We start from the raw sequence: 21,892 nt of genomic DNA on the forward strand, positions 1-21,892 counted from the left end.
TATGGTATGGTATGGTATGGTATGGTATGGTATGGTATGGTATGGTATGATATGATATGATATGATATGGTATGGTATGGTATGGTATGATATGGTATGGTATGTATGGTATGATATGGTATGGTATGGTATGGTATGTCTCAAAGTGTCTTTTAGGAACACTTGGCTTATGGGTATACATATTGAGACAAGATTGGTTGATACAGTGGCAGTAAGCTGAAGGCACACTATTGGCTTACTATGTGTACATATAAGACGTGATTGGTCATTGCAGCTTCAACTGGAAGGAGACATGGCACAGGCTGATTGACCTTAATCTTAACACAGCGATTTAGCATTAACTTCTACTAATTAGTTTTACCTGTTTAGCATTAAGCATTAGCAAAGCTATTTTTTGGTTAGTGGAATATGGGTTAGCAAAGCTAACTTTATGGTTAGCTGTGCCCACCATTTTGCATTTTCATAGACAAAGTTGCTGAGATAATTCAGCTCTTTAGAAGCTGAAGAGACAAGAGTCACTCTGAGATGTTGAAGGATCAAGACATTGTGGACCTGTTCTTATTGACATGTCTTTTCAGTGTTACACTGAGAACTGGGAACAGTGAGAACACCTGAGAACGGTGTCTGCTACTTTCAACCTTTATTTAGACAGGTTAATCTCATTGAGCCTTGGAGACTCATTTACAAGAGAGACCTGATTTATTTAACAAAGAGTGATGACAACAGTGGACAACAACGACAACAATAGACAGTCACAAAAGAGGCATACCAATTTAAATGTCTTTTTTGAACAAAACAAAACAAAATAGCAACCAAAAGGACAGTCAAAAGGAAAAGGAAAAGTAACGAAAAGAAAGAAAAAAACAGCTAGATTATAAGGCGGTGTAGAAAACTAAAAACAGGAACAAGTCTGCATTTGTTGTTGCCAGGAACTCGACAGATGTTTGAAGCCACTTAGAAAGGTCAAGGTCGAGAGCTTCAGATCTTTTTGCAAGATATTCCAAGAAACAGGAGCGGAGTAGGAGAAGACCCTTTTACCTAGTTCAGTCCGCACTGAGGGGACACTGCAGGTAATAATGTCCTGGGAGTCCACGCTGTAGCTGCACTCACGCAGAGACATGTAGGAGGAGATGTATGAAGGCAGCAGACCAAAAAGTGATTTAAAGATGAAAATGTACCAGCAGGAGAGTCTGCGTGAAGTTAATGGTGACCAGTTAACCAGTGAATACTGGGTGCAGTGGTGGGTACGGTAATTACAGCCAGTTCTGAATCTTAATACATTGTGATTCCTTAGATAGAGAACTTTACTAATTGGCTTTTATGTATGTGAATGTTCCTGTAAAGTGCCCTGAGACAACTTTGTTGTAATTTGGCGCTATATAAATAAACTGGATTGAATTGAATTGAACTGATGGGCAGCATCCAACATCTGCAGGGTTCTTGTAGGAGCGTTCATGTAAATAATGTCACCGTAATCAATGGAGGGAAGGAAAGTCACAGATACAAGGTGTTTTCTAACATTCAGAGTTAGACAGGATCTGTTTCTGAAAAAGAAACCCAGTTTAACTTTCAGTTTCTTTACCAAGTTTTCCACGTGGAGCTTAAAAGAGAGATGCGAGTCGACCAAGATACTCAAATATTTATAGGAATCAACAAACTCAATAGAGACACAATTTGAGGATAAAATCAGAGGAAGAACTGCTGGGACTGACTTCCTGTTTGAAAAAAAAACATCCCTTTGGTTTTGTCGGCATTTAGGACAAGTTTTAGACAGAGCAAGTCTGTTTGGATGATGTCAAAGGTGGCTTGAAAAAACTGGAAAGCCTTAGCAACTGTTTTAGCTCGACAATAAACGACTGTGTCATCAGCATAGAAATGTAAGGATGCATTAGGGATGTTCTGACCTACATTACCTATGTAGATTGTAAAGAGGGTGGGTGCTAAGACTGAGCCTTGTGGTACACCATTGTTGACTGTTAAATAACTGAAGTACCATTATGTTGAACACATTCCCTCCGGTCTGAGAGATAGTTAGAGAACCAACCAATGGTGTGTTCTGAGAGTCCGATTTATGAGAGTTTATGAAACAAGATGTTATGATCCACAGTGTCAGAATCTTTAGACAGGTCTAAGAAAAGTGCTGCACAATAATCCTTAGCATCCAGTGCTTCAACAACTTCATTAAGAACCTTCAGTGAAGCAGTGGTTGTGCTGTGTTGTTTCCTGAAACCAGATTGATGTGGAGGTAAGATGTTAAATGAGTCCAGGTCATTTTTGCTTTGAGAGTTTATCAGTTTTTCTAGAACCTTGGCTAAAAAGCAGAGTTTAGAGATTGGTCGATAGTTGTTCAGTGAGGGGGTTCACCTCCCTTCAGCAATGGTAGATCAAAGGCTGTTTTCCAAGTGTCTGGAATGAGTTTTGTCTCATGGACAGGTTAAAGATGTGGGACACCGGAACTGTGATGATATGAGCAGCCAGCCTTAAGAAATAAGGTGGAAGTTCATCTGGACCTGCAGATTTTTTAGAGTCTAGACCTTTTAACGATTTATTGACCTCACTAACTGAGAACAGAGAAAGAGATAAGGTGTGATTTACTAAAGATTGACTTGTTGGAGGGATTTGATTTGTAGAAGTTTGGTTATTAAATGAAGTGGCTGATTTTCCATTAGTAACTGTGTCAAATAAAGAACTAGAAGCAACAAAATGTTTGTTGAAACAGTTCAGGATCTTGTGCTTATTAGACACAGGAACAGAGTTAACAAGAAGTTGTGATGGGAGGTCAGATGATTGGGGGGTGCCTGAGAGAGATTTAATGGTTTTCCAGAATCTTTTAAGGTCATTTAAATTTTTGGAGGTCTGAGATAAGAAATAGTTGCGTTTTGTGGCTTTGATGGAAGTTGTGCATTTATTCGTCATCTGCTGAAAACTCAACCAATCAGTGTCTGAACCAGATTTTCTGGCTGTGGCCCAAAGATGATCTCTCCTGTGCAGGAAGTCAGCTAGCTCTGGAGTAAACCAGGGACTGTCTCATCCCTTTATTCTGAACTGACCAAAAGGAGCATGTTTGTTCACAAAATAAATGAAACTATTATGAAAATAGTTCCAAGCAGAGTTCACGTCATCAGTTAACAGAATACGATGCCAGTCAAAGTGAGACAGATCCCAAAGGAATGACTGTTCACAAAAACGTTTCAGTTCCCTTTTTTGAATTAATCTGGTTTTAGAAGATTTCATTTTAATGTCGCTGAGAGCCACTACTACACAATGATCACTCAAAATATCAGCAAATACACCTGTACCAGGGAATTTGTGAGACATATTTGTTAGAAATAGATCTAAGATGGAAGATTTTTCAGGACATTTCTTATTTGGTCTAGTGGGAGAGTCAATGAGTTGAGTCAGATTAAGTGACAGGCAACATTCCTTGAATTTATCACAGAGTAACAAAGTCCATGCTCAATAATCCAGGTATGCAATCCAACATTTTTCAGTCAGGTCATCTGGACAGTTTCTTTTTTTTGTGCTGAAACATTTTGCCTTCGATCCAGAAGGCTTCATCAGTCAAGGAAACACACAACAAAACTGATTCTTCCCCCAGCAGCTTACGCCAAAGTGGAACAAACCAGTTTTGCTTGTGATAAGATGATCTATCACAGAGTACTTCACAGGTAGTAGAGAGGTATTCCATGGTGGTGACTACCATTTTTAAAAAAGGGGGTGTTCCAGCTATAGATATAGTGGGAGCACACTTCTCAACCTCCCCAAGAAAATTTACTCCAGGATGTTAGAAGGGACGCTCTAACCAACTGTTGAACCTCGGATACAGAAGAAGCAGTGTAGCTTTTATCTTGGTCATAGAGCAGTGGACCACACTTTTACCCTTTCTGAGTTTCTGTGGTCATGTAAGTTCGAAGAGCCTGTGACATGCATTTCCTACAAAGGTAAAACGTGAAAGACAACATCCTAATATTTAAGAAATTTGGCATAATACCCATGAGTTTACCCATTTTGTCACAAAACTGTCAAATTTTCTTTTAAACTTGGCACAGCCAAAGTGAAACAGGAAGTAACAACTTTTGTAAAACAACTACTGGTAGGTGTTTTAGAAAATGGTGGTGATTTTTCAACAATTGTGTTTTTCTTCTGCAGTTTGTCAAGTTGTCAGCTTCCCGATAAAAATATTCGTGGCATCTTGACAAACAACTCTCAAGACCTAAAGTGAGTTTTTCAAATCGCCACAAAACTCTGACCAATGCTATTCCTCTGTGTGACTGCTGATGGTGCTGTTTTTTGGTTAGGTGTCCAACCCCTGGCTGTGATGGATCAGGTCACATCACTGGAAACTACGCCTCCCACAGGAGGTACAGGAAACAGTAGCTGTTCACACCAGACACAGAATAACGAGAACACAAGTGTAAAATTTATTCTGCAATTTTCAGAGTTTTTTTCTTCTGTTTTTGGACATTTTTCTGTTTATTTGTTGTTTTTATCTATTAGTTGTTAAATCTGGATGTTAAGTTTTTGTTTATATTTGTTTCTGTTTTTATTTAGGAATTCATTCATTCAACCTTTATTTAAACAGGTTAGTCCATTGAGCCACAACGACATTTACAAGAGAGACCTGGATTTTAACAGAGTGATGACAACAGTGGACAACAATAGACAACCACAAATGATGCATACAATTTTTTTTTAACAATTGAAAACAAAATGATAATTAAAGGGATAATTAAAAGGAAATGTAGCAAAAAAAAACAGCTACATTATAAGGTGGTGTAGAAAACTAAAACCAGGAACATGTGCGTTGGTTCTTGCCAGGAACTTAACAGATGTTTGAAGCCACTTAGCGAGGTCAAGGTCGAGAGCTTCAGATCTTTTTACAAGATATTCCAGGAAACAGGAGCGAAGTAGGAGAAGGTCCTTTTGTCTAGTTCAGTCCTCACTGAGGGAACACTGCAGGTAATAATGTCCTGAGAGCGCACGCTGTAGCTGCACTCACACAGAGACTTGTAAGAGGAGATGTATGAAGGCAGTGGACCAAGAAGTGATTTAATTTGTTTAAATTGTTTGAATTCATTTCTGTTTTTTTCTCACAGTCTCTCTGGTTGTCCTCGAGCCAAGAAAAGTGGCATGAAAATCCTCCACAGCAAAGAAGAAAACGATGAGCAGGAGCCGATCAAGTAAGACTTTAATATTTTCAACACCCTAACCTTCAGGCAGAATCTTCTTCTTCTTTTTCTTATGGCTTTTCCCTCTTCAGGGGTCGCCACAGCGAGTCATCCTCCTCCACCTCACACTGTCCTCACTACAACTACCTCCATGTCCTCTCTAATTGCATCCATGTATCTCCTCATTGTCTTTTTCCTGGCAGCTGCATTTCTAACATCCTTCTACCAATATACCCACGGTCCCTCCTCTTGACATGTCCAAACCATCTCAGTCTGGCCTCCCTAACTTTATCTCCCAGTTGTACAACCTGTGCTGTACCTCTGATGATCTGATTCCTAATTTTATCCAGCCTTGTCTCTCCAAAGGAGAACCTTAGCATCTTCATTTCTGCAATTCAAGTTCTTTCTCCTGTCTTTTTGTCAATGCCACTGTCTCCAGACCATACAACATAGCTGGTCTCACCACTGTCTTGTAAACTTTACCTTTGATCTTTGCTGACAACCTTTTGTCACAAATCACTCCTGAATCTTTTCTCCATCCACTCCATCCTGCCTGGACTCTCTTTTTCAATTCTTTACAACAACCATACTGCTGCTCAACATTCCCCATTTTCCTGGACAGTGGACCCCAAGTACTTCAAGTTCTGCACCTTTGTGACCTTTGCTCTTTGTAGCCTCACTGTTCCACCTCCTCCCTCTCATTCACACACATGGACTCTGTCTTACTACGGCTGACTTTCATTCCTCTTCTTTCAAGTGCATACATCCACCTCTCCAAGTTCTCTTCTACCTGTTCTCACCACAGATCACAATGTCATCTGCAAACATCATCGTCCACGGGGATTCCTGCCTAACCTCATCAGTTAGTCGGTCCATCACCAGAGCAAACAAAAAAGGGCTCAGAGCCGATCCTTGCACTCCCACCTCCACCTTGAAGCTATCTGTCACTCCTACAGCACATCTCACCACTGTCCTGCTGTCCTCATACATGTCCTGTACCAGTCTAATATACTTTTCTGCCACTCCAGATTTCCTCATGCAATACCACACATCCTCTCTTGGCACGCTGTCATATGCTTTTTCTAAATCCACAAAGACACAGTGGAGTTCTTTCTGACCCTCTCTGTACTTCTCCATCAGCATCCTCAAAGCAATGATGTCATCTGTGGTGCTCTTTCTTAGCATGAAACCATACTGCTGCTCAAAGATAGTCACCTCTGGTCCAAGTCTTGCTTCCACAACTCTCTCCCAGATCTTCATTGTGTGGCTCATCAACTTAATTCCCCTGTAGTTGCTACAACTCTGTACATCACCCTTGTTCTTAAAAATGGGCAACAGCACACTTCTTCTCCATTCCTCAGGCATTTTCTCACCCTCAAATATGCCATTGAATATTTGAGTCAAAAACCTCACTGCCATCTCTCCATTTCCAAACCTCCACTGGTATGTCATCAGTTCCTACTGCCTTCCTCTTCATTCTTCTCAGAGCTTTCTGGACTTCACCCTCACTAATCTTTCCCACTTCCTGGTCCACAGTTTCTATGACCTTTACTCTTCTTTCTCTTTCATTCTCTTCATTCATTAGCTCCTCAAAGTCCTCCTTCCATCTTCCCGTCACACTCTCCTCACTTGTTAGAACATTATCATTCCTGTCTTTAATAAGCCTAACCTGCTGCACATCCTTTCCAGCCTGATCCCTCTGTCTTGCCAATCGGTACAAGTCCTTCTTGCCCTCTTTAGTGTCCAGTCTCCCATACAACTCATCATACGCCCTCTGCTTTGCCTTAGCTACTTCCCTCTTTGCTCTACGTCCCATCTCCTTATATTCCTGTCTCCTCTCTTCAGTCATCTCACTGTCATATTTCTTCTTGGCTAATCTCTTTCTTTGAACAGCTTCCTGCACTTCACTATTCCACCACCAGGTTTCCTTATCATCCATTCTCTGTCCAGATGACACACCAAGTACCTTCCTATCTGTCTCTCTAATTACTGTTGCTGTAGTAGTCCAGTCATCTGGAAGCTCTTTCTTACCACCCAGAGCCTTTAACAGCTCCTCTCTGAATTTCTCACAACATTCTTCCTTCTTCATCTTCCACCATTTGGTCTTCTTCTCTGATTTTACTCTTTTTCTCTTCTTCACAACAACAATCAATCTGCACACAACCATCCGATGCTGTCTGGTCACGCTCTCTCCTGCCGCAACCTTACAGTCTCCAATCTCACTCAGGTTTCCTCTTCTACACAGAATGTAGTCGACCTGCGTACTCCTTCCTCCACTCTTATAGGTCACTCTATGTCTCTCCCTCTTTTGGAAATAAGTGTTGAGTACAGCCATTTCCATTCTCTTGGTGAAATCCACCACCATCTGTCCTTCCTGGTGTCTTTCCTTGACACTAAACCTACCCATCACTTCCTCATCCCCTCTGTTTCCTTCACCAACATGTCCATTCAGGTCTGCTCCCATCACCACTCTCTCCTCCCTGGGAATACTCTCTATTACTTTTTCCAGATATTTCCAAAATGTATATTTCTCCTCCTCATCACATCCAACTTCCATCCATCCATTTTCTTCCACGTATCCGGGGTCGGGTCGTGGGGGTAGCAGCCTAAGTAGGGAGGCCCAGACTTCCCTCTCCCCAGCCACTTGGTCCAGCTCCTCCGGGGGAATCCTGAGGCATTCCCAGGCCAGCCAAGAAACATAGTCTTTCCAGCGTGCCCTGGGTCTTCCTCTGGGTCTCCACCCGGTGGGACGTGTCCAGAACACCTCACCAGGGAGGCGTCCAAGAGGCATCCTAAACAGGTGCCCAAGCCACCTCAACTGGCTCCTCTCGACTTGGAGAAGCAGCGGCTCTACTCTGAATCCGTCCTGGATGATCGAGCTTCTCACCCTATCTCTAAGGGAAAGCCCAGACACCCTGCGGAGAAAACTCATTTCGGCCGCTTGTATCCGAGATCTCGTTCTTTCAGTCACAACCCAAAGCTCATGACCATAGATGAGGGTAGGAACGTAGATCGATTGGTAAACTGAGAGCTTTGCCTTTTGACTCAGCCCTCTCTTCACCCTGACAGACCTGTACAGCGCTCGCTTCACTGCAGACGCTGCACCTATCTGTCTATCGATCTCACACTCCATTTTTCCCTCATTCGTGAACAAGACCCCAAGATAGTCAAGTCAACTTTATTTATAGAGCACATTTAAAACAGAAACTGTTATCAAAGTGCTTAACAACAACAACAATAACAACAACAAAAACAACAACAACAACAACAATCAATGAGAGTAAAATTAAAAAGAAAAAATATATATACAATACACTAATAATAATAACTGAAGAATTAATAAAAAGTATTTAAAACATAGGGTCACAGATTAAAGAACTCTAGATCAATTTACACTGTGTGAAATGCCCGTGACAACAGATGTGTTTTAAGCAGAGATTTGAAGTGAGGAAGGGAGGTGGCCTGCCTGATGTTGGGGGGCAGGTTGTTCCAGAGCTTGGGGCCCATAACTGAAAAAGCCCGATCTCCTCTAAGCTTCAGTCTTGTTTTTGGAACAGCTAAAAGCAGCTGATCGGATGATCTCAGGGCCCGAGAGGGAACGTAAGGTTCCAGATGCTCAGAGAGGTAAATGGGGTGCAAGGCCATTTAAGATACAAAGTGTACTTGAAGAAGATACTTGAACTTCTCCACTTGGGGCAGGACCTCCTCCCTGACCAGGAGAGGGCACTCTACCCTTTTCTGGCTCAAGACCATGGCCTCGGATTTGGAGGAACTGATCTTCATCCCGGCCATGTCGCACTCTGATGCGAACTGCTCCAGCGAAAGCTCTAGATCAAGATCTGATGAAGCCAACAGGACCACATCATCTGCAAAAAGCAGGGACGCAATCCTAAGGCCACCAAAATGGATCCCCTCAACACCTTGACTGCACATAGAAATTCTGTCCATAAAAGTTATGAACAGAATCGGTGACAAAGGGCAACCTTGACGGAGTCCACCTCTCACCAGGAACTAGCCCGACTTACTGCCGGGAATGCGGACCAGGCTCTGACACCGGTCATACAGGAACCTAACAGCCCATATCAAAGGGCCCGGTACCCCATACTCCTAGAGTACCCCCCACAGGGTTCCCTGAGGGGCAAGGTCTAACGCCTTCTCTAAGTCCACAAAGCACATGTAAACCGGTTGGGCAAACTCCCACGCACCCTCCAGTACCCTGCTGAGAGTGTAGAGCTGGTCCAGTGTTCCACGGCCAGGACGAAAACCGCACTGCTCCTCCTGAATCTGAGGTTCGACTATCAGACGAACCCTCCTCTCCAGAACCCCCAAATAGACCTTACCAGGGAGGCTTAAGGGCGTGATCCCCCTGTAGTTGGAACACACTCTACAGTCCCCCTTTTTGAATAGGGGGACCACCACCCCAGTCTGCCAATCCAGGGGAACTTCCCTCGATGTCCACGCAATATTGCAGAGTCGTGTAAGCCAACATAAGCCTACAACATCCAAAGCCTTAAGGAACTCTGGGCAAATCTCATCCACCCCCCGGGGTCCTGCCACCGAGGAGCTTTTTAACCACCTCGGTGACCTCAGCACCAGAGATTGGAGGGCCCGACCCAGAGTCCCCAGGCTCCGCTTCCTCAGTGGAAGACGTGCCGGTGGAATTGAGGAGGTCTTCAAAGTATTCCTCCCACTGACCCACAACATCCCGAGTTGAGGTTAGCAGTATACCACCCCTACTATAAACAGTGTTGGTGGTGTACCACTTTTCCTCTCCTGAGACGCCGGATGGTGGACCAGAATTGTCTCGAAGCCATGCGAAAGTCATTCTCCATGGCCTCTCTGAACTCCTCCCATGCCCGAGTTTTTATCTCAGCAACCACCCGAGCCGCTTGTCGCTCGGACTGCCGGTACCCATTAGCTGCTTCTGGGGTCCCACAGGCCAAAGAGGCCCGATAGGACTCCTTCTTCAGCCTGACAGCATCCCTCACCGACGGTGTCCACCACCGGGTTCCAGGGTTGCAGCCGCGACAGGCACCGACAACCTTGCGGCCGCAGCTCTGGTAAGCCGCCTCGACAATAGAGGCATGGAACATGGCCCACTCAGACTCAATGTCCCCCACCTCCCCCGGAACATGTTTGAAGTTCCACCAAAGGTGGGAGTTAAAGCTCCGTCTCACAGGAGACTCTGCCAGACGTTCCCAGCAAACCCTCACAATACGTTTGGGTTTGCCAGGTCTGACCGGCATCCTCCCCCACCATCGGAGCCAACTCACCACCAGGTAGTGATCAGTGCACAGCTCCACCCCTCTCTTCACCCGACTGTCCAAGACATGTGGCCGCAGATCAGATGAGACGACCACAAAGTCGATCATCGAACTGCGGCCTAGGTGTCCTTGTGCCAAGAGCACATATGGACACCCTTATGCTTGTACATGGTGTTCGTTATTGACAATCCATGACGAGCACAGAAGTCCAACAACAGAACACCACTCGGGTTCGGATCAGGGGGGCCTTTCCTCCCAACCACACCCCTCCAGGTCTCACTGTCATTGCCCACGTGAGCATTGAAGTCCCCCAGCAGAACAAGGGAGTCCCCAGGAGGTGCACTTTCCAGTACCCCCTCCATGGACTCCAAAAAGGGCGCATAATCTGAACTGCCATTTGGTGCGTAAGCACAAACGACAGTCAGAACCTGTCCCCCCACACGTAGGCGGAGGGAGGCTACCCTTTCATTCACCGGGGTGAACCCCAACACACATCCAACCTGTGGAGCATAACCACTGACAACATGTAGCGTCAGACCTTCTACTTCTACTAAGTGCATCATCAGAAGCATCCGTAATGTGGGGGGGGGACACAATGATGTGTGTAGGTGTGCGTGCAAAGAAGTGTGCACTAATTTACAAAAAAAGCAACATTTCACCTAGATTTCCTTTAATTCCACACATTTAAATCATGTTTCGCACCGTTTGTGTAAATTCAGCTGTGGGTTTTAAAGACATTTTAACTTTAATACACTTTAATACAGAGTGGTCGGCAGGTCAGCACTAAATAAAAAACATCACCTCTGGACTTTCTTACTTGTGTTCAACACTACCCATCTAAATGATGTTTCTCATGAAGCTTGAGGACAATAAGGTGTGGGGGTTTAAAGACATTTCAACTTTAATGCACCTGAACACACAGTGTCTCTTACACCTGCAGAGTCTTACAGCATCACAGTTACTGCTAAGATAAGATGCTACAGACGTAGCTCCTCTCATGCATACTCCTAACATGAATATATGTTTATGAGCAACCCCCCAGTCAACAACTACCCGCACTAAGCTGCTAAACTGGCGAGCGAGCAACACAGAGGCGTCTCCATCTCCTCCACCTGTGCGCGTTTTCTGCCGAGGCTGGAGACTCAGCACCTGCACAGTTTTTGCTCTGTGTTAGAGCTGGAGGTAACCAGGAAAACCTGGAGTGGAGTTTTAGTAGCTTGCGTATTCTCCTATTGATCAAGTGGAATGGATTTGTTAACGAAGAAAAAGAAATTGTGCAGACTGAACTAATGTTTCATAGTAAAAGTGTGCGTGTGTGTGTGTGTGGGGGGGGGGGGTCAACATGAACGGTTTTTTAATGTGGGAGGGACTTGTCCCCTTCACATATAATGGTTGCGACGCCTATGACTTCTACCTTCAGGCACATCACCCTATCTGACACTCTCTTCACCTCTACTACATTCTTTGCCAACTCCTCCTTCAGGACCACCCCTACTCCATTTCTCTTTCTATCCACACCATGGTAAAACAGTTTGAACCCTGCTCCAATGCTGCGAGCCTTGCTGCCCTTCCACTTGGTCTTTTGGACACATAAAACATCTACCTTCCTTCTCAGCATCATGTCAGCCAGCTCTCTACCTTTGCCTGTCATTGTCCCCACATTTACATTTAGAGCTTCAACCCTCAGTCCTACATTCTTCACTTTCCTCTTCTCCCTCTGTCTCCTGACACGTTTCCCTCCTCGTGGTCATCCCCTAACAGTAGCACTATTTCCACCGGCACCCTGTTTGTCAACAGCACCAGTGGTGGTCGTTAACCCGGGCCTCGACCGATCCGGTATGGTTTCGCTTTGATGTACTCGCATTATGGTTTTGGCAAAAGTGTTTTAATTCAGATGCCATTCCTGACACAACCCTCACCATTTACCCGGGCTTGGGACCATCACAAGAGATACACTGGCTTGTGCTCCTTAGTGCCTGGTTTAACCATCAGGCAGAATATAAAAAAGTTAAAGCTGGTCCTCTGGACATTAAAAAAAAAAAGAATGTTTTGTCTTTCTTCCAAAAGACTTCCTCAGTCTGAGGTGCTGTATTCAGCTCAGTCTCTTAAATAGCACCTTCTCAGACTGGATCAACCAGTTTGCTGCTGACAACCAAAACAAGCTGCTCACATGGTCAAGAAGGACCATCAGCCTAACAATGGATCATTAGCACCTGATGGCTGTTTACTATTCACAGGAGGCTGAGTGATACTAGCAATCACAGCATTGTAAGAGGGGGACAGTTGAACACGGAGGCCTCCACCCCTGTTTAATGATGGACGATTTCTTTTCACAAAGATGGCCTCCTTTACTCTTCTCTCAAACCATCGTTCCTCTCTATCCAGGATTTGAACATCTTCATTCCTGAAAGAGTGACCGCTGGCCTGGAGATGAGTGTAGACCTCAGAGTTCTGACCTGATGATGTTGATCTTCTGGGTTGGTCCATCCTTTTGGGCAGTGGCTGTTTAGTTTCCCCGATGTAAGACTGATCACCCTCCTGACACTGAACAACATACACAATATTACTGTTTGTGCCAGGGGACTGGATCTTTGGGATGAACCAGTCTTTAATGTATTTTGGGGTTTAAAAGCCACTGGGATGTTGTGTTTAGAAAATAAACGTCTCAGTTTCTCTGATACTCTCTCAACATATGGAATGACCACTGGTCTGGGTCTGGGTTCCTCCTTTTCACCTGATGGCTGACTGGAGTCCAGGTTTCTTCTCTGCTTTCAGGAAGGCCCAGTTAGGATATCCACATTGCTCTAGAGCCTGTCACAGACCAATATTTGCAGTTTGACTCCCATCACCCTTTGGAGCACAAGTTAGGAGTCATCAGGACTCTGTACCGCAGAGCAGACAGCGTCCCCACTAACTCAGGAGCCAGGCAGAAGGAGAAATCCCACACAAGACAGGCTCATCAGGGTGCTAATGATCCATTGTTAGACTGATGGTCCTTCTTGATCATGTGAGCATCTGGTTTTGGTTGTCAGCAGCAAACTGGTTGATCCACTCTGAGAAGGTGCTATTTATAAGACTGAGCTGAATACAGCACCTCAGACTGAGGAAGTCTTTAGGATGAAAGACGAAACGTTTCTACAGTTTTTTTTTTTTGAATGTCCAGAGGACCAGATTTAACTTTTTTTTAGATTTTTCTACCTGGATTATTGAGCATGTATCAGGACATCAGGCAGAATGTCCCAAACTAGTGCCACTCCTGGTGTAGTTTTCCTGTTGGTTCCTAGTGTCAGGTGTGGTTCTCCTGCTGTTGATTCCTCCTCTCAGGTGTCCAGTCCCAGGTTGTGATGGACAGGGTCATGTGACGGGGAAGTATGCTTCTCATCGCAGTGCATCTGGCTGTCCCCTGGCGGCCAAGAGGCAGAAAGACAGCTACATGAACGGCGCCCAGTTTGTGTGGAAGTCTGGGAAAACGGATGGGATGACATGCCCAACTCCTGGCTGCGATGGCTCGGGACATGTCAGTGGGAGCTTCCTAACCCACCGCAGGTGAGTCATCTCAGGGAGCTTCATTCCTTTATCAACACTAATATCACCTCAGTTCAGAAGTTTGTATCCCCTGTTTGCCCTCCTCAGCCTCTCCGGTTGTCCCCGCGCCACTTTGGCCATGAAGAAGGCCAGGATGAGTAGTACAGAAATGCTGACAATTAAGCAAAGAACAGGCAAAGGTCTGAGCCTGAATAACTAATGTCCTCATTTATTTTGTTGTCTTTAAGAAATCATGTTACACTTGTTTGAAGGCAAAACACTTTGAGAACTTCTGTTTGGTTTTAGGAATTGAAAACGATGAAGAAATCAAACAGCTGGATGAAGAAATCAAAGATCTAAATGAATCCAACAATCAAGTGGAGTCAGAGATGATAAAACTGAGGACACAAGTGAGACCATCTTTGTTTATCATTCTGGGGATTGAAACTGTCTGACTGTTTATTATAAAAAGATTATTTGTGTGTAAAATCTATTAAACTGAGCCAGAAATATTTTGTAATTTTGGAACTGGAACATGTCCTCATGATGTCTCTGTCAGATCACCACCATGGAGACAAACCTGAAGTCCATTGAGGAAGAAAACAAGGTGATCGAACGGCAGAATGACTCGTTGCTTCATGAACTTGCCAACCTCAGCCAATCACTGATCCACAGCCTGGCAAACATCCAGCTTCCACAAATGGTGAGATGGACACACACTGTCCAACAGGGACACAAACTGTCCAACAGGGACACACACTGTCCAACAGAGACACAAACTGTCCAACCGGGACACACATTGTCCAACAGGGACACACACTGTCCAACATGCACACAACCTGTCCAACAGGGACACAAATAAGCTGGATTTGGATACAAAAAGATTTCCCAAGCTTTAAACATCCCAAGGAGCACTGTGCAAGCAATCATATTGAAATGGAAGGAGTATCAGACCACTGCAAATCTACCAAGACCCGGTCGTCCCTCTAAACTTTCATCTGGAACAAGAAGAAGACTGATCAGAGATGCAGCCAAGAGGCCCATGATCACTCTGGATGAACTGCAGAGATCTACAGCTGAGGTGGGAGAGTCTGTCCATAGGACAACAATCAGTCATACACTGCACAAATCTGGCCTTTATGGAAGAGTGGCAAGAAGAAAGACATTTATCAAGGATATCCATAAAAAGTGTCATTTAAAGTTTGTCACCTGGGAGACACCAAACATGTGGAAGAAGGTGCTCTGGTCACATGAAACCAAAATCCAACTGTTTGGACACAATGCAAAACGATATGTTTGGAGTAAAAGCAACACAGCTCATCACCCTGAACACACCATCCCCACTGTCAAACATGGTGGTGGCAGCATCATGGTTTGGGCCTGCTTTTCGTCAGCAGGGACAGGGAAGATGGTCAGAATTGATGTGAAGATGGATGGGGCCAAATACAGGACCATTCTGGAAGAAAACCTGTTTGAGTCTGTAAGAGACCTGAGACTGGGACGGAGATTTATCTTCCAACAAGACAATGATCCAAAACATAAAGACACATCTACAATGGAATGGTTCACAAATAAACATATCCAGGTGTTGGAATGGCCAAGTCAAAGTCCAGACCTGAATCCAATCCAGAATCTGTGGAAAGAGCTGAAGACTGCTGTTCACAAACGCTCTCCATCCAACCTCACTGAGCTCGAGTTGTTTTGCAGGAAGAATGGGCAGAATTTCAGTGTCTCCATGTTCAAAACTGACAGAGACATACCCCAAGAGACTTGCAGCTGGAACTGCAGCAAAAGGCGGCGCTACAAAGTATTAACGCAAGGGGGCCCAATAATATTACACGCCCCACTTTTCAGTTTTTTATTTGTTAGAAAAGTTTGACACATCCAATAAAATTCATTCTACGTCACGATTGTGTCCCACTTGTTGTTGATTCTTCACAAAAAATTAACATTTTATATCTTTATGTTTGAAGCCGGGCAGCACGGTGGCGCAACTGGTAGAGCTGCTGCCTCTCAGCGAGAAGGTCCTTGGCTCAAACCCCGGTCCAGGGGCCTTTCTGGGTGGAGTTTGCATGTTCTCTCCGTGCATGCGTGGGTTTTCTCCGAGTGCTCCGGTTTCCTCCCACAGACCAAAAACTTGCATGTTAGGTTGATTGGTAACTCTAAATTGTCCCTAGGTGTGAATGAGAGAGTGAATGGTTGTTTGTCTCTATTTGGCCCTGTGATGGACTTGCGACCCGTCCAGGGTGTACCCCACCCCTCGCACAGCGTTTGCTGGACATGGGCACCAGCGACCCCCGTGACCCAAAATGGAATAAGCGGGTAAAGATAATGGATGGATGGATGTGAAATACCAGATTGTACTGAAGACTGGAAACTGTTAAGAGTTAACAACATGTTCTTTTGTTAAAAACATATGGCTACAACTACATTTGATATCTTTTGCACTGTTCTGCACTACAAGAAAGAAGCCTAATACTTGATTTGTTTATTATTTAAAAACTCTGGAAACTGCTGGTAGTGGAGTGTTCTTGCTTGAGATTATTTTGTGGTATAGCAGTTTTCAAAATAAATGCTGGCAAAATGACAACCTATGGGTTTTTTTAAATTCCTTATTGCAAGTTTTGTATCAAAAACATATGAAATACATTGTTACCACCACCCGTCACAATACATATCGTGATATGAATTTCATACCATATCACACATCCTGTTAGGAATGAGATCATCAGAGGTACAGCACTGGTTGAACAACTGGGAGATAAAGTTAGAGAGGACACACTGAGATGGTTTGGACATGTCCAGAGGAGGGACAGTGGCTTGGACATGTCCAGAGGAGGGACAGTGATTTGGACATGTCCAGAGGAGGCATAGTGGTTTGGACATGTCCAGAGGAGGGACAGTGTGTATATTGGTAGAAGGATGTTAGAAATGCAGCTGCAGGAAAAAGACAAAGAGGAGATATATGGATGCAGTTAGAGAGGACATGGAGGTAGTTGGAGTGAGGACAGAGGACAGAGAGAGGATATAGGATGCAGAGGACAGAGTGAGGACATAGGACGCAGAGGACAGTGTGAGGACAGAGGATGCAGAGGACAGAGTGAGGGCAGAGAACACAGAGGACAGAGTGAGGACAGAGTGAGGACAGAGTGAGGACAGAGGACACAGAGGACAGAGTGAGGACAGAATGAGGACACAGAGGTCACTTAATGCGACATTAGAGTTAACATTTATAAATTAATGTTTGAAACAAAATGTCTTCTGTAAATCTTGCCGAGCAGGAAAACCTGGAAAACTCTTTGGTTTGAAACAATAAAACATTTTTTTCAACAATTTATGAAAACCTGCATATTTACATTTCAAGCTTACAAAGTTAAGCAAAGTGATTATTCAGATTAATCACAGACCTCCCTGGGCTGCCACCTTACCGTGGTGAAGGGGTTTGAGTGTCCCAATGATCCTAGGAGCTATGCTGTCAGGGGTTTTATGCCACAAGTAGGGTCACCCATGGCAGACAGGTCCTAGGTGAGGGACCAGACAAAGTGCAGCCCAAAGACCCCGATGATAAGAAATACAAATGTACATAATGCTCCCTTGCCCGAACATGGGTCACCGGGGCCCCACTCTGGAGCCAGGCCTGGAGGTGGGGCACGCGGGCGAGCGCCTAGTGGCCGGGCTTTTACCCATGGAGCTCAGCCAGGCACAGCCCAAAGAGGAGACGTGGGTCCCCCTGCCCATGGGCTCACCACCTGTGGGAGGGGCCAAAGGGGTCGGGTGCAAATGTGGGATGGGTGGTGGCCGAGAGCGGGGACCCTGGCGGTCTGATCCTTGGCTACAAAAGCTGGCTTTTGGGACGTGGAATGTCACCTCACTGGTGGGGAAGGAGCCTGAGCTGGTGTGTGAGGCTGAGAGGTTCCGGCTAGAAATAGTCAGACTCACCTCTACGCATGGCTCTGGCTCTGGAACCAGTTTCCTTGAGAGGGGCTGGACACTCTTCCACTCTGAAGTTGCCCCTGCTGAGATGTACCGAGCAGGAGTGTTCATACTTATTGCCCCCCAACTTGGTGCCTATGTGTTGGGGTTCACCCCGGTGAATGAGAGGGTGGCCTCCCTCCGCCTACGTGTGGGGGGACAGGTTCTGACTGTCGTTTGTGCTTAAGCACCAAACAGCAGTTAAGATTATCCACCCTTTCTGGAGTCCTTGGAGGGGGTACTGGAAAGTGCACCTCCTGGGGACTCCCTTGTTCTGCTGGGGGACTTCAATGCTGATGTGGGCAATGACAGTGAGACCTGGAGGGGTGTGGTTGGGAGGAACGGACCCCTGATCTGAACCCGAATGGTGTTCTGTTGTAGGACTTCTGTGCTCGTCATGGATTGTCAATAACGAACACCTTGTTCAAGCATAAGGGTGTCCATATGTGCTCTTGGCACCAGGACACCCTAGGCCGCAGTTCGATGATCGGCTTTGTCGTCATCTCATCTGATCTGCGGCCACATGTCTTGGACACTGGGGTGAAGAGAGGGGCGGAGCTGTCCACTGATCACTACTTGGTGGTGAGTTGGCTCCGATGGTGGGGGAGGATGCCGGTCAGACCTGGCAGACCCAAAGGTATTGTGAGGGTTTGCTGGGAACGTCTGGCAGAGTCTCCTGTGAGACGGAGTTTTAACTCACACCTCGGGGAGAACTTCGAACATGTTCCGGGGGAGGTAGGGGACATTGAGTCTGAGTGGACCATGTTTCGTGCCTCTATTGTCGAGGCGGCTTACCGGAGCTGCGGCCACAAGGTTGTCGGTGCCTGTCGCAGCGGCAACCCTCGAACCCGGTGGTGGACACCGCTGGTGAGGGATGCTGTCAGGCTGAAGAAGGAGTCCTATTGGGCCTTGTTGGCCTGTGGGACCCCGGAAGCAACTGATGGGTACCAGCAGTCCAAGCGACATGCGGCTCGGGTGGTCGCTGAGGCAAAAACTCGGGCATGGGAGGAGGTTGGAGAGGCCATGGATAATGACTTCTGCATGGCTTCGAGGCAATTCTGGTCCACCATCCAGCGTCTCGGGGGGGCAAGCGGTATGCCACCAACACTGTTTATAGTGGGAGTGGTGTGCTGCTGACCTCAACTCGGGATGTTGTGGGTCAGTGGGCAGAATACTTTGAAGACCTCCTCAATCCCACAGGCACGTCTTCCACTGAGGAAGCGGCGCCTGGAGACTCTGGGTCGGGCCCTCCAATCTCTGGTGCTGAGGTCACCGAGGTGGTTAAAAAGCTCCTCGGTGGCAGGGCCCCAGGGGTGGATGTGATTTGCCCGGAGTTCCTTAAGGCTCTGGATGTTGTAGGGTTGTGTTTGCTTACACAACTCTGGAATATTGCATGGGCATCGGGGGACGTTCCCCTGGATTGGCAGACCGGGTGGCGGTACCCCTATTCAAAAAGTGGGACCGTAGAGTGTGTTCCAACTACAGGGGAATCATGCTCTTAAGCCTCCCTGGTAAGGTCTATTCGGGGGTTCTGGAGAGGAGGGTCCATCAGATAGTCGAACCTCGGATTCAGGAGGAGGAGTGCAGTTTTTGTCCTGGCCGTGGAACACTAGACCAGCTCTACACTCTCAGCAGGGTCCTGGAGGGTGCGTGGGAGTTTGCCCAAACGGTCTACATGTGCTTTGTGGACTTGGAGAAGGCGTTCGACCGCGTCCCTTGAGGAACCCTGTGGGCGTATTCTGGGAGTATGAGGTACCGGGCCCTTTGATACGGGCTGTTAGGTCCCTGTATGACCGTGTCAGAGCCTGGCCCGCATCGCCGGCAGTAAGTCGGGCTTGTTCCCGGTGAGAGTTGGACTCTGCCGAGGTTGCCCTTTGTCACCGATTCTGTTCATAACTTTTATGGACAGAATTTCTAGGTGCAGCCAAGGTGTTGAGGGGGTCTGTTTTGGTGGCCTTAGGATTGCATCTCTGCTTTTTGCAGATGATGTGGTCTTATTGGCTTCATCAGATCTTGATCTACAGCTTTCGCTGGAGCGGTTCGCAGCAGAGTGCGACATGGCCTGGATGAAGATCAGTTCCTCCAAGTCCGAGGCCATGGTCTTGAGCCGGAAAAGGGTAGAGTGTCCTCTCCGGGTCAGGGAGGAGGTCCTACCCCAAGTGGAGGAGTTCAAGTATCTTCAGGTCTTGTTCACGAATGAGGGAAAAATGGAGCGTGAGAGCGATAGGCGGATTGGTGCAGCGTCTGCAGTGAATCAGGCGCTGTACAGGTCTGTCGTGGTGAAGAGAGAGCTGAGTCAAAAGGCGAAGCTCTCAATTTACCGATCAATCTACGTTCCTACCCTCATCTATGGTCACGAGCTTTGGGTTGTGACCGAAAGAATGAGATCTCGGATACAAGCAGCCAAAATGAAATTTCTCCGCAGGGTGTCTGGGCTCTCCCTTAGAGATACGGTGCAGAGCTCGACCATCCGGGAGAGACTCAGAGTATAGCTGCTGCTTCTCCACGTCGAGAGGAGCCAGTTGAGGTGGCTTGGGCATCTGTTTAGGATGCCTCCTGGACGACTCCATGGTGAGGTGTTCCGGACACGTCCCACCGGGAGGAAGCCCAGAGGAAAACCCAGGACACGCTGGAGGGTCTATGTTTCTCGGCTGGCCTGGGAACACCTCGGGATTCCCCCGGAAGAGCTGGCCCAAGTGGCTGGGGAGAGGGAAGTCTGGGCCTCCCTACTTAGGCTGCTACCCCCGCAACACGACCCCAGATAAGCGGAAGAAAATGGATGGATGGACAGCCCCAGAGTGTGATTAATCTGATTTTTTTTTTTTTATTGATTCACAGCTCTAATCAGGACTGTGAACTTTCTGGCAGCACCCATGAACAGTTGAAGGAATAATCTTGGAGAAGCTGTGAGCTCGACTTTTGTTGTAAATAATCAGTTTGACTGTTTGGAGTCACCATCAGAGGAATGGACCAGGGAGACTTTCAAAAGCAGAACTGCAAACTATGAGTTCTGCCGGACCCAAACTGTGGATCTGGTCTTGGAAGAGGACTATCTCAACTCCTCCTGGCATGAAGAGGACTATCTCAACTCCTCCTGGAATGTTATGAAAAACAAAGATGCTCTGTCTGTCTCCTCACCCCTCCCTCCCCCAAGGCCGTGGACATGTCAAGTCAAGTCACATTTATTTATATAGCACATTTAAAACAGTAACTGTTATCAAAGTGCTTACTAAAAAAGATCACAGCATCAAATATTAATATCAACATATTACAGCAACATGAATAAAAGCATAAAAACATTAAATATAATGAGAAACAATGAAATACTAAATCAAATCACTCTGCATGTAATGTCAGGGAGTAAAAGCAAAATGGATGAACACTATCATGAACAATGAAATACCCAATGAGATCACACTGTGTTAAATGTCAATGAGTACAGGTGTGTTTTGAGTAGAGGTTTAAAAATAGAGACTGAGGTGGCCTGTCGAATGTTGATGGCCAGATTATTCCAGAGTTTAGGGCCCATGACTGAAAACACCCGATCTCCTCTGAGCTTCAGCCTGGTTTTTGGTACGGCCAAAAGCAGCTGGTCTGATGATCTCAAGGCCCGAGAAGGAGTATAAGGTGTCGTAACCGAGGGGAACCCAGATTTGTATGAGACCCGGAACGAGACAGACTCAGGTGGAATACAAAAGAAACTGTGTTTATTTACGAGTGTAAAGACAACAGTTCTGGTACAGCTCCTCTGCAGCTCCTGGAGGAGGTAGAGGAGGACAGTCAGGACGAGGCAGAGTTCCAAATAGTTGGAAGATTGTTTTCTGTGAATCTCTTACAGTTTGATCCAGAGGTGGGTTCCAATCCTCCGGGGAGCTCCAGAGAGAGAGTCCAGCGGCTGGCAGGGCAGGCACTGGCCGGATTAGAGGCACCAGGCAAAAGGGATCCAGGCACAGGAGAGGTTGA

General features: G+C 46.2%; 1 protein-coding gene and 1 long non-coding RNA gene across 2 annotated transcripts in view; both read left to right on the forward strand.

The window, feature by feature from the left end:
* The first annotated feature begins 4,168 nt into the window (after window positions 1-4,168).
* On the forward strand, window positions 4,169-5,167 carry LOC119418700. The gene is made up of 3 exons (XR_005187214.1): window positions 4,169-4,218; window positions 4,299-4,361; window positions 5,097-5,167. It is a non-coding gene; the product is annotated as an uncharacterized LOC119418700 (long non-coding RNA).
* An 8,622-nt stretch (window positions 5,168-13,789) lies between these two features.
* The window catches only part of LOC119418699 (myelin transcription factor 1-like protein), a 26,065-nt gene continuing 17,962 nt past the window's right edge, over window positions 13,790-21,892 (forward strand). Inside the window, exons 1-4 of the mRNA XM_037686035.1 lie at window positions 13,790-13,978; window positions 14,066-14,157; window positions 14,264-14,367; window positions 14,517-14,660. Of these exons, the coding sequence (XP_037541963.1) occupies window positions 13,866-13,978; window positions 14,066-14,157; window positions 14,264-14,367; window positions 14,517-14,660 (453 nt within the window). The 5' untranslated portion in view covers window positions 13,790-13,865. The remainder of the gene's footprint in view (window positions 13,979-14,065; window positions 14,158-14,263; window positions 14,368-14,516; window positions 14,661-21,892) is intronic.

This window comes from Nematolebias whitei, chromosome 12 (genome assembly GCF_014905685.2).
Source record: "Nematolebias whitei isolate Nwh7 chromosome 12, NemWhi1, whole genome shotgun sequence".
In the NCBI taxonomy this organism is placed as follows: Eukaryota; Metazoa; Chordata; class Actinopteri; order Cyprinodontiformes; family Rivulidae; genus Nematolebias; species Nematolebias whitei.